The 11,880-nt window shown below is 39.5% G+C and overlaps 3 protein-coding genes and 1 pseudogene across 3 annotated transcripts; 2 read left to right on the forward strand and 2 right to left on the reverse strand.

Moving 5' to 3' along the window:
- Positions 1 to 582: 582 nt before the first annotated feature.
- LOC106408564 lies at positions 583 to 2,227 on the forward strand (annotated as a pseudogene).
- Positions 2,228 to 2,463: 236 nt separating this feature from the next.
- Positions 2,464 to 4,516, reverse strand: LOC106407048 (phosphoglycerate mutase-like protein). The gene is made up of 9 exons (XM_013847826.3): positions 4,257 to 4,516; positions 4,066 to 4,173; positions 3,922 to 4,001; positions 3,497 to 3,659; positions 3,348 to 3,422; positions 3,170 to 3,258; positions 2,946 to 3,065; positions 2,826 to 2,870; positions 2,464 to 2,735 (listed from the first exon to the last, which is right to left on the reverse strand). Exons 1-9 carry the CDS (start codon positions 4,308 to 4,310, stop codon positions 2,657 to 2,659), a joined length of 813 nt encoding a protein of 270 aa, XP_013703280.2. The 5' UTR covers positions 4,311 to 4,516; the 3' UTR covers positions 2,464 to 2,656.
- A 1,330-nt stretch (positions 4,517 to 5,846) lies between these two features.
- Positions 5,847 to 8,834, reverse strand: LOC125585521 (proline-rich receptor-like protein kinase PERK8). The gene is made up of 6 exons (XM_048754759.1): positions 7,153 to 8,834; positions 6,989 to 7,075; positions 6,847 to 6,917; positions 6,677 to 6,759; positions 6,456 to 6,603; positions 5,847 to 6,370 (listed from the first exon to the last, which is right to left on the reverse strand). The coding sequence occupies exons 1-6, from the start codon at positions 8,378 to 8,380 to the stop codon at positions 5,981 to 5,983; spliced, it is 2,007 nt and encodes a 668-aa protein (XP_048610716.1). The 5' UTR covers positions 8,381 to 8,834; the 3' UTR covers positions 5,847 to 5,980.
- Positions 8,835 to 10,819: 1,985 nt separating this feature from the next.
- On the forward strand, positions 10,820 to 11,593 carry LOC111205753 (glutathione S-transferase T3-like). Its single transcript, XM_022701943.2, has one exon. It carries the CDS (start codon positions 10,820 to 10,822, stop codon positions 11,591 to 11,593), a length of 774 nt encoding a protein of 257 aa, XP_022557664.2.
- The last annotated feature ends 287 nt before the right edge of the window (positions 11,594 to 11,880 follow it).

The following is an 11,880-nucleotide window of genomic DNA, read 5'->3' on the forward strand; positions in this document are numbered from 1 at the left end:
TGAAAAAAAAATATATCATTTAATCAATTAATTCAACCAATTATAAAAAACTTAACATTATTTCATTGGTCACACAATACCCAATAAATGAAAAGATGCATTGAAATATGTAAACTACTTATATTGTGAAACAACTCTTTTTGGTAGAACTAGTTACATTTGGAAAGGGAGTACATTTCTTAGCTAATCGGCTCTTTAACTTCGTGTACGAAAACCTCATTAGTTAAAGGTCTTAAAGCAGCATTACTGCAGGTTCCAAAAGGGGTTTTAAAGGTTTTGGGTCCCACAAAACTTGAAAACCGGTTGCAAAAAGCGTGAATGAAGAAACGATCGTGGTGGGTTTTGTCAACTGTTTGCGGGCCCCACCGACACGTGGCGGCCCGCGATTGGTTCATTTTTTAAATTTTTTTTTTTTTTTTTTTAAATCAGCTGAAACAAAAAAAAAAAAAAAAAAAAAATTAAAAACCCAAAAAGGGGTTTCACCGATAATGATGCTCTTAGACTTGTAAGCTCGAACATGTTATTTTTTATGAACTGATGGCCAAGTCTTAGTTTTGTTTTCTAAATCGTTTGCATGTCCAGATGGGTTTCTTTGGTTATTATGTCCGAATCAGAAAAAGGAAGGCAAAAAGATCCAAGCTTTGTCGACGATCAGTTCCTGTTTGTAAAGATATAACCAGAAGTATCAATGACCTGTCTGATGAATTGCTGATTAAGATATTGTCTTTTCTTCCGACAAAAGTTGCTGTCTCTACCAGCATCTTGTCCAAGCAATGGCAGTTTCTTTGGATGTGGTTGCCTAAACTTGAGTACAGCAGTTTACGTTACTATTCAGAGTCTTCTGCACCTAGGGAATTTATCGATAAGTATCTGCCGTTACATAGAGCTCCGGTTATAGAACGCTTCTCCCTCGATTTAAGCGTTGAACCTGAATATATCAAACGGTGGGTTGAAATTGCAGTTTCTCGCTATGTACATGACTTGGATATTTATCATAGTACAATGGATCAAAATATATTTCCGAGCAGCTTTTATACGTGTGACTCGCTCGTGATCTTGAAACTCAGTAGCATGGTTCTCATGGATGTTCCCTCTACGGCTTGTCTCCCCCTCTCTCAAAACTTTGGGTCTTCATTGTCTTATGTTCGAAGATGATGAGTCCCTTCAAGGGCTTCTTGATATATGTCCTGTTCTCGAAGACCTATCGGTGCTATTACGTGGTGAATGCAGTATGGGAGAGATCACTGTTATCGTCCCAACTTTACAGAGGCTATCACTCTCTGTTAGCTGGTGTTGTTATATAGATGGGTATGTGATTGATACTCCTTCTTTGAAGTATTTCAAACTCGAGGACTGGTACAATTCGATACACGACGTTGAGATTAAAGACATGCCTGAGCTGAGGGAAGCATATGTGGATGTTGTGTTCTTTGTTCTCAAGAGTGTCATTGGATCCATCACATCTGTCAAGCATCTTACAATATGTTCAGAGGTAATTTGCTTTCATTGCTCTCATCTGTAGAATTTTTTACTAATAATCTTAACGGATCCAGATCCCAAAAAGAGGTTGGGAGGATGAAGTGTATGGTGGTGGCTTTGTTTTCAAATTTCAACCAGCTTGAACATCTGAAGCTATGTGTGTGCAAAGATCATTCATCGGATCTTCTTGGCCAATTACTCAAAGATTCTCCAAACTTACGAGTACTAGACGTCTTTCACACAGGAGTAAGTTTCTTCCAGTAAAAAACCTTTTTGTTGGTAGTCTCTCTATCGTGTTTGGCTTGTTCTCAGATTCATGGGTTTGTTGAGGATACTGATAGGTTTGCTGGAAACAACCTAGCCAAGTTCCTCAATGTCTGTTGTCGAGTCTACAAATTTTCAACTGGTCAGGGTACTTTGGGAGAGCACAAGAAAGAGATATTGCGGTTTACATCTTGAAAAACGCTTGTTGCCTAGAGAAGGTAACAATCTTTGCTGATATAGTACAATACTCTGTTCCACACCTTAACATGATCAAGGAGTTGGCGTTTTCTTCCCGAGCTTCAACCACATGTGAACTTGTATTTGTTGAGTGTCCTTATGAAATGTTCGATTGAGAAGAGTTTCTTTGGTAACTTGCATGAAGCTACGAACAAGAAATGTATTTAAATGGATATCTTTGACTCTGCTTTGTGGTTTGCTTGTATGGTTGTTTGGCTTCCATCTATTGAGAAAATTCTAGCTTTTATTGTTAAACTATACAAAGATCTGATGTAAGTATTTGTATGTATATATATATATCTTACATACAATCAATAGAATCAACGACAATTCCAAAATCTACAATTGGTGATTCCATTCTTTTCAAGTCTATGCAATGCCAAAATTCTAGTGCATTCATGAGGAACATGCAACGAAAAATCCCCCTAATTTACGAGAATACTTTACACCTCTTCCACCAAATTTGTTTAGCCACAACATTGATGAATGAACCTTCTGAAATTTATTCATTTTCCTCAATCAACCAGCATAATCAGTAAATCATGTAGTAGCTGACAGAAATACTAAAATTTAACTTATGTTTATCAAATACAATACGAGCTGAAAATGTCAAAATAATATTCCAATGGAGCCATCATGTGTTTCCTTGTTATTTATATCTCTTACTCGTCATCGATTAGTCGCTTGGATGATCAAGTCCTTGAGGAACCTTGCCAGAATAGTTTGTGGTCTCTGTAGAATCAGTCCCCAAGTTCCTGCAAACCACATACACTCTTTAAGTCTCAAGTCTTATTTCTATAGTATTGAATCTCTATTCTACCACAACTTTTTACCAATTTGCCTACCCTTGATCCACGATAACCATTGAACGAAGCTCACAGTTCTTGAAGCTGAGACATGTTACAGAGTTTCATTAGTAAACAGTTTATGAATTTCTTGAGGTTTTGTGCGTGAAGATCTCTTACTGTATAGACAACTCTTTCTTTATGTCGTCGACACAATCCTTCCCGAAAGAGCTCAAAAGGCCGTGCAAGAAGCCACTGTGAGATACAATTGCAATCTCCTTTTCTTTCCTCGTCCATAGCCTTCACAAAGAGAATGACATATATATATATATTTTCAAATCAACAGGAAAATAATTAGTAACTAAAATAAAAACAAGAATGTAGTCAGTATCCATGGAGCTCACCAGTTAATGAACTCTACACCTCTAGCTGCAACTTCATCTGCGGTCTCTCTTGGACTAGGCTTCCACAAAACATCCTTGTCGCTTTCAATCTATAAGCATAAGCATAAGAATCATTCCAACAATATTTAGGCGACAATCAAGTAGAGATGTTGACTAGTAACCAATATGATGTTCTTACAGTTGAAAAATCGATTGCAGGAAACATAGCCTTGTACTCTGTAACGCTTCTTCGCCTGTCACAGGGATGATCACCCTGCGTTCATAAAAAAAGCCTTCAAATATTGATCAATCTTAGCTCACTACTAATATCCTAAACTAGTTTTGTACCATAGTTTCTCTGCATAGCTCAACAGCAAGGAAAGGTGGGCTATTTAAGCTTGAAATGGCATGACGGTCGCTGCTCCCTGCGTTGGCCACCATTAGCGGTGTTGCATCAGCTCCATTAGTATCTTCTCCACCTCCAAAAGCACCGACAGCTGTTTGTATAGTTCTGCATTTAATGGTTTTAAAATACAATTGTTTCAAAGGCTAGATTCATGAAAACTAACAAGAAAAAATCACATCTTAAAAGAACCAACAAGAAAACAATCGTTTTATTTTCATATAGTATGTTAGCATAATGTAAATGGAATGGATATTCTCCTTCGTTTCATTTGCTTTTGGTGGTTACAATTAACAATTAACAATTAGCAATTAAAATATTAAAAAGGTGGTTGTGGTTGAACATGTGAGGCACATAATAAACGTTTTACCTAAGCAAGGGAGAGACAATGACAAGTTCAACTTTGTTTAAGAGTTGAGTTTCTAGAACATGGTTCCGTAGATGATCCACCTGCCATAGATATAGATCAGCATCGTTGCTAGAGCATTAAATCCAAACCAGAACAGAGATATACCTGTTGCCAACCAAGAGGGGTGACCTGAGCATCAAAATAGTCCTCAGAAGAGTAAGCACTATGGTCTTTTTCTCCAGCAACATTATGAATCCCCTGAGCATGTCTCACCTATATATAAACAAAAATGCATCAGAAACTTGGCAGAGAGAACCTGAACCACACATATCTTCTATGGATAAGTTTATACGAACCAGGTGAATGGTTTTGCAACGATGAAGTGGGTAAAGACCTATGCCTTTGTCCATGGTTAAACAGTAGCTTTCAGATCAGATCTGATTTGCTTATAGAAACTGATGTTACCTTGGAAAATGAGATATATAGTTGAGAGGAGGAGAGATCCTAAACCGCCGGATCTTCCACTTTCTATAATTTTTAGTTTATTTCCTTGTCCGCATAATCCATACGCTAAGTACACTTAATCTTGGGTAATCTTTCACGCAATATATATGATTACGCACTTGTAACTATTATCGTTATCCGCATATTCCATTCCTTTGTCAAAGCTCCCAGGCCATCATTACTGGGAGTTTCTCATAGAATCTCTTAGTAATAAAAAAATTAAGAAAAATGTAAGAAAAAGAGAGGAGAAATGGTATCTCAAAGAAGAAACTCTACCCAATTTTTAAGAAACACAAATGAGACATGTCTTTTTGTATAATGATTCCATTTATCAAAAATAAATAAAATGTAATTAATAGATTAAAATAATATTGTTAAGAGAGTTATGTAGTAGTTCTTATGGATGTCGATCCTCTTATGCACCGATTCTCTATTAATAAAAGATATATTCTCTTTAACAATGTTAATTCTATTGACCTTTCTTGAATACATCTTTTACTAATAAGTTGGGGCATTCGAGTAACAGTTGGGATCTGGATCGATTCTTTCGGATATCGATTTGTCGACTTTTAAATAAAGGTCTCATTCGAATATTACAAAAAATCGGATCGGCATTAGAGTCAAATCCTTCTATGTCTAGGTGGGATTCGAGTTTGATGTATAGAAATCAGACATTAACAAGATAACAGTTACATCTGATGCTGGTTCATGTATTTTTATCAAGTAACTAAACTATCCAATTGGGTTCATTTTTTTTATCCAATTTGGTTTTGGTAAATTGTATCCAAACTATTTTATCTATAAATACACAAAATAATGAGTATATTTTTTTTAATTTTAGGTATTTAGATTGTTGGGGATAATTAATCTATAAAGTTATTCCTCTTGTTTATGAGCTGGATGCTACTTAAACGAACCTAAACGATTTTCGGTTTTAGAGGCGAGTTTTTCTCATGTCCCCGTGTAAAATAGAAAACTTCTAATAAAAGGAGATCTTTCTATATTTCAAGATATCGAATGATTTAACCCAATTCTTGACTAAACACAATAAACTAAAAAGGGGACCCAGACCATATAACAAGGGATCGAGTATTCAAAGTTTCGATTATAGAGTTAAGCCGCTAGAACAATAGTTTCATAACCAACATGTTGTAGTCTCAGCTCTCTTGATCAATAACACTTATATTTGATACTCGAATCTGCAAAATTAAAATTTAGGCTCTTACTAATTTAAGTCTTTGTTGATCTGCCAATTTTATATTCGTAATTTTTTATTGTCACATATGATAATTACCATGTTTTCAATGTTCCATTAGGCAACATAGGCACAACAATATAAAGTAAATTATATAATTTTTATGATAATGGCACAGGTCTCTCTACCTAGTTATGAAATTATTACTTAGTTTACCATATAAACCTAGGACCATAATTTTATGTAATTTTTCTTCCAAAGGCTACCAAATTTATAAGTATGTAAACTGTAAATCATGCAAACAATATACAAAATATGTTTAAGGGAAAGAAGAGAGTAGCAAAAAACAGTATTAACTACTAAGGTAGTAAAAAAAAACTACTAAGGTACAAATTTGGACTGGTCACGAGTGTCACGACTTCCCCAGCTACTATGTGACTGTGACCGATCAAAGAAGTCAGAACTATAATCTTGACTCCCAAACGCCATTCTCTGAAACATCCTTATCTGAGCAGATTGTTGTCTCGAGTCATACACTTGGCTCTGTCCTGGTCTCATCCCGTTTGTAATATCCGACGCTTCTTCAAGCGTGTCCAGTGCTCTCACCACTTGGCTCATCTTTGGTCTTCTTGCAGCTGAGTGGCGCACGCATGCAGCCGCAGCTTCGACCATTCGAAACATCTCCGCAGCGATGAAGTTGCCCCCTAACCTCGGATCAACTAGCTCGCCGAACTCTTCATTTTCGATTGCTTGACTCAACAAGGGCTTTGCCTGAAAAGAGTTTCGAATCAAAGGAGATTAAAGAACACTCGAGGACTTTCAAGAAACTAATGTTAACGCAACTACTCGCACTTACCCATTCAACAAGGCTTTCGTCCCCAAGTGGCTGAGACGTATCTACAGGTTTCCGACCAGTGATAAGCTCCAGGAGAATTACACCATACGAATAAACATCTGCTTTTTCAGACAGCTTTCCACTAGTTGCATACTCAGGAGCCATGTACCTAACCAAAAGATGACAGTTAATAATCGATTCCTCCTTCTGTAAGGCACACAATTACAGCAAAGAGCTTATACCCAAAGGTTCCCATCACACGGGTCGAAACATGTGTGTTTAAATCCAGTTCCTGCGCTATTTTAGCTAGCCCGAAATCCGCAACCTATGGAAACAACTTTCTTAAAGAGTTCAGTGTGGTTGAATCAAGATCCGTTACAATGAGTAAAGAGTAAAGCTAATATGATGTTACCAAGGCTTCAAAGCTGTTGTCTAAGAGTATGTTTGAAGATTTGATGTCACGGTGAATAATCCGAGGATGACCTGCACAAACATAACATAAGAAGGAAACTACATTATCGTAAATGAAACCAACAAAGCAGCAGTTAACTTACAGTCTTCATGTAAGTAGGCAATTCCACGAGCTGCACCAGCAGCAACCTTAACCCGAGTTTCCCACGTCATAACCGGTCTTCCCGGAGCTGCCAAGACACAATGCTTTGAAGTTTAACTAGTCATAAAAAGGATAACTTCATGGTTTTAAAGAATGTAAACGTACCATGGAGATGGAAATGGAGAGTGTTGTTTGGCACATAATCATACACAAGCAACCTATGCTGCTCCGAGATGCAATAGCCAACAAGCGTAACCAAATGTCGGTGATGAACACGAGAGATGATTTCAACCTCAGCTTTGAACTCTCTTTCTCCCTGGCTTCCACCGATCTTCAACTGTTTAACCGCAATTTCTCTCCCGTCGGCAAGAACGCCTTTGTAAACACAACCAAAGCCTCCTTGGCCGAGAAGATTCTTTTGGGAGAAGCCGTTAGTAACTTGAGCTAACTCGTCGTACGAAAACCATGATCTCTGGTTGCTGACCATCCCTGAATCAGAGGAGGAGTACATGTAGTCGTTACCAGAGTGGCTCCTCATCTTATTATTAGGAGCTGAAGAATTGGTGTTGAAGAGCACTGCATCTGAGCCTTGAGGGGAGGAGTAACCGGAAGGAGGCATAGTGTAACCAACAAAGGCTCCAGGGTGGTCCTTTCGCTTGCGTTTGCGAGTGAACCACAGAGCCAAGACAAAGAGGCTGAGGAGAAGCAATCCAACGATCACTCCAATGGCTGCGATACCTCCAGCGCCAACACCACCACCACCACCACCACTGGGAGATGGAGAGGAGGAAGTGTTGTTTCCGTTTCCATTGGTGGAAGCTGGTGGAGTTGGTTTCTCTCTTGGAACAATAGGTAATGGAGTTGGAGGAGGAGCTAGAGCAGCCGGATCTGTGGGATCTGAAGCCGGAGGAGGCGGGGATGGTTTGTCTGACGGCGGAGGTGGTGGAGAACGTGTATCTGAGGGCGGAGAAGGAGATGGTTTAGGGGGAGAAGGTGTGTTTGATGGCGGCGGAGGAGAGGAGGTTGTTGTTGTTGGTGCCGGAGGTGAAGGAGAAGACTCAGGAGGCGGAGGGGGAGAGGAATCTTGAGGAGGAGCTGGTGGTGGTGTTGAGGGAGGAGGGGAAGCAGCCACCACAGGAGGAGGAGGAGGAGAAGAAGCTGCGGCGGGAGGAGGGGAGGAGACGACTGGTGGTGGAGGAGAAGAAGACGGTGGAGGCGATGAAATAACAGGTGATGGTGGTGGTGACGATGGTGGTACAGGCGGAGCAGGAGGTGGTGTGACGGGAGGTGGAACTGAGGGAGTAGTGGGAGGGGAGGATGAGGGAGGAGGTGATGTGGTTGAAGAGTTTGAGGAGGGTGGAGTTAGAATCGGCAGAGGAGGAACCAAACTCATTCTCCCAATACGAATCGGAAAACAATTAACTCTCTTCTCTTCTTATCAGATCATTTTTTATCTACTTTGAAGTCAAACCTCCTAAAAATAAATCAAAAATCCCAAAATCTACAGTGATCTGCCCTAGAATTTCACAGCTGAGCCCAAAAGAATCCAGATGAAGCTAAAAGCGAAATTCAGAGCAAACAGTGGAGGACGAATCGAGAAGCATAAAGAAGAAGAAAGGAAAGGAAAGGTAGTGAAGAATGTGGGGAAGACAGAAAGGAATGTGGTGAAAGCGAAGGAGCGTGATTCTTGGCTGGACAAACGTGGAGGCAACTCTGTCTCCGCTCCGTTTATTTTGACAGAGTGTTGAGAGAGAGAGAGGGCCAGACATGTGCTGCGAAATAGGTTTTTTTTTTCTTTAAGGGCTCTTCTTTCATCTCATCATAGCATTTTTTTTGTTCGTCTTTTTCCTCATTGACTTTAGATATTTTTCCTCCACATCTCATTTAACCAAATTATTCCCACATCATAGCCCACTAAGTATGACGCGTATTACATTCTCATTTTAATTTCCTAGAAAAAGTTTTTTGTATTTAAAAGAACAAAGTTTATTTTGAAAAAAAAAGAACAAAGTTTGAATAAAAGAGTTACTATTTTCGAGAAGAATAACTTCAACAGTAGAAGTCTAGAAAAGTAGTTGGGTAGAAAAGGAACAATAAACTAAAAATATATCTTCTTGGTTCTATGCAAAAAACAATATAAGACCATGCGCAGCACGGGTTTTATATGGGTTCATGGGCTCGAGTTCTAAGGGGCCGATGAATAAAAGAAAATAAAAAATGGGTTCGTTTTGATGAACCGGGCCTTACGAGTGATATCGTATGAAGCGGGTTCAAGCCACGCGTCGTGTGGTGATTTGTTGAAGAAAGCGCGTAGAGGAGGAGGAAAGTTGGGCTTCCCCGTGTATCGACTCATTTGCTCTTCTCGGCCAAAAAGCTAGGGTTTCGTTGTGAGAGGCGATTCTCGTGCGACGCCGTCTCCCGGAGGTTTTCTCGTTCTAATCGACGATGGAGTGTCTTCTCCACTTGCTCAGGTGAGTATCGAGTAGATTGAGGGTTGAATTGGGTCGATTTTGTGGTCGAAACTCGAAACCGTTTTCTCGGATTTCAAATCAATTTGGGGCTTTCGAGTTTGGGATGTAAATCGATATCTGGGTTTCGAATAATTGCTGTAAATCGTCATGGTCGTTTCATTTAGGGTTCGTTTCTCTGAGATTTCAAATCGATAGAGGGATTTCGAGTTAGGGTTCTAAATTGATTCGGGGGTTTCGTTTAATAATTGTAAATCCTCAAGAGGGTTCAATATAGGGGTTGTTTATTATATTGTTTGGATTTTAATGTTCTAAAATAGATTCGATTTGTTTTACAGATGGATTTCTCAGAAGAGAGAAAGCATTCAAAGAGGCAAAAGGACTACATCAACATGCTTTCATACACTTGCGATTCAGAATACGGGATTCCGAGAAGGTGTTCCTGTGGTGGGAGAATCATCGACGAGGTTCGAGTGAAGCAGGAGTACGACACTCTTCCTGGGAAGCGTTTCTTCACCTGCGCCAACTACGAGGTAAGACTCTGAAGAACATTTTCATTCATTATGTTTATAAACATATGTATGCTGAAATATTTTTGGTTCTTAACAAGGCTGATGGGTTTCACTATCGTCAGCCTTGGGTGATTGGTATCCAGGAGCAGATCGAAAGCTTGACTAAGCGTTTGGAGGAGGCTGAGGAGGTGATGAAGTTCGTACCGAGTCTGAAAAACCAGATTGAGACACTAGAGGTTAGTAAAGAAATTTTTTTTTGTGTCACATTTTTCTCTACATATTTTTTTTAATAACTTATTATGTGAATAAGACATTTTCATTGTTGTTTCCATGTGCAGGCACAGGCTAAAGGGCTCACTCGGCAGGTTGATCGCCTCACTGCGGAGGTTTATAACCTCACGGTGCAAGTAGCTGACCTGGAGAAGCTTTGCTTCGAATAACCACCAAAGGTTAGACTCCATCTTAACTGAACTAGAACAATGCGTTTTGGTTGCTTCGTAGCTAGACGTTAACTAGAACTGAAGTAGGTTGAGTAGAGCTTTAAATGATCTGGACTAGCTAGAGTATAACTCGTACTTGAATTTGCTTTATCATTCATTGTTGTGTTTGTTGGTTAAAGTTTAAAAATTGTTCTAGTTAAATAAAAATGATTTGATGTGTAATGAATGCTAACTGTGAATAAGTTGTTGTGTATTAAAATTTAGTTGTTGTGTAATTAACTGTGGTTGTTGCTGTGTAATTAATCTAAGCGAAACTAGTTTAAAACATAGGGAATCCACTTATAAAAACACAAACAATCCACCCTTAAAAATCACTAAAACCTCTAAACATCAAAGAAAACCAAAACAGAAAATGGACTCTTTTTCCCTACACTCTCCCAGGTTTGTTAACCTGTTAGCCTCACAGAGCAGTCCACCACTAGACGTAGACTCTGCTGAGGCACCTGTTACCTCTCCCGGGTTAGTTAAACCAGTGGAAAGGAGAAAGTGGTCAACCAAAGAAAACATTGTGTTGATCAGTGCTTGGTTGAACACCAGCAAGGATCCCATTGTCAGTAATGAACAGAAGTTAGGATCCTTTTGGAAGAGAATAGGGGAGTATTTCAATTCGAGTCATCACCTCGTTGGCTCCCTTCCAAGACACTGGAGTCAATGTAAGCATAGGTGGGGAAGGGTGAATGCGGAGGTCTGCAAGTTTGTGGGATGCCATGAAAGTGCGTTGAAGGAGCAATCGAGTGGCCAAACAGAGAATGATGTCATGAAGGCTGCACATGACATCTTCTTCAATGACTATAATGTCAAGTTCACTCTTGAACATTGCTGGAGGGAACTTCGGTTCGATCAGAAATGGAGATCACGCTCTCAGCCGAAGGAGAAAAGTAAGGAAGGTGGTCCGCAAGTGGTGGCTGGCGAGGAAGAGGTTAGGCCTCCGGGTGTTAAAGCTAGCAAAGCTGCCAAACGCAAGAAGCCAAACGAAGCAGCTTTTGATCGAATACAAACCATCCTAGCTCAGAAAAACACCTTATCCAAACAAAAGATCCTAGATCGCCTCTTAGCCAAAAACATAGACACACTTTCTGATCATGAAGTGGCTCTTAAGAATAAGCTAATCTCTGAAATGCTTTGATTTGGTTAGTGTATTAGCTTGTTTTTGTTTATTCAATCTGTTTTCCTTTCTTTGAGTAGTAGCAGTGTATTTGGTTAGTGTATTGGCTTGTTTGTTGATTCTGTTCTCTTTTGTGTTGCAGGTCACGGGTTGGAAGGTTGCGGGGTGTTGCAGGTCACGGGTTGGAAGGTTGCGGGGTGTTGCAGGTGAAGGATTTTGTTTGTTTCTATATGTTTATTGCGGATGTACTATGTGTAGGACTTGATGTCTTTTGGCTGTTGATTCACAGATATAACTATGTCTTTATA

The sequence above is a fragment of the Brassica napus genome, chromosome C4 (genome assembly GCF_020379485.1).
Source record: "Brassica napus cultivar Da-Ae chromosome C4, Da-Ae, whole genome shotgun sequence".
NCBI classification, from domain to species: Eukaryota; Viridiplantae; Streptophyta; class Magnoliopsida; order Brassicales; family Brassicaceae; genus Brassica; species Brassica napus.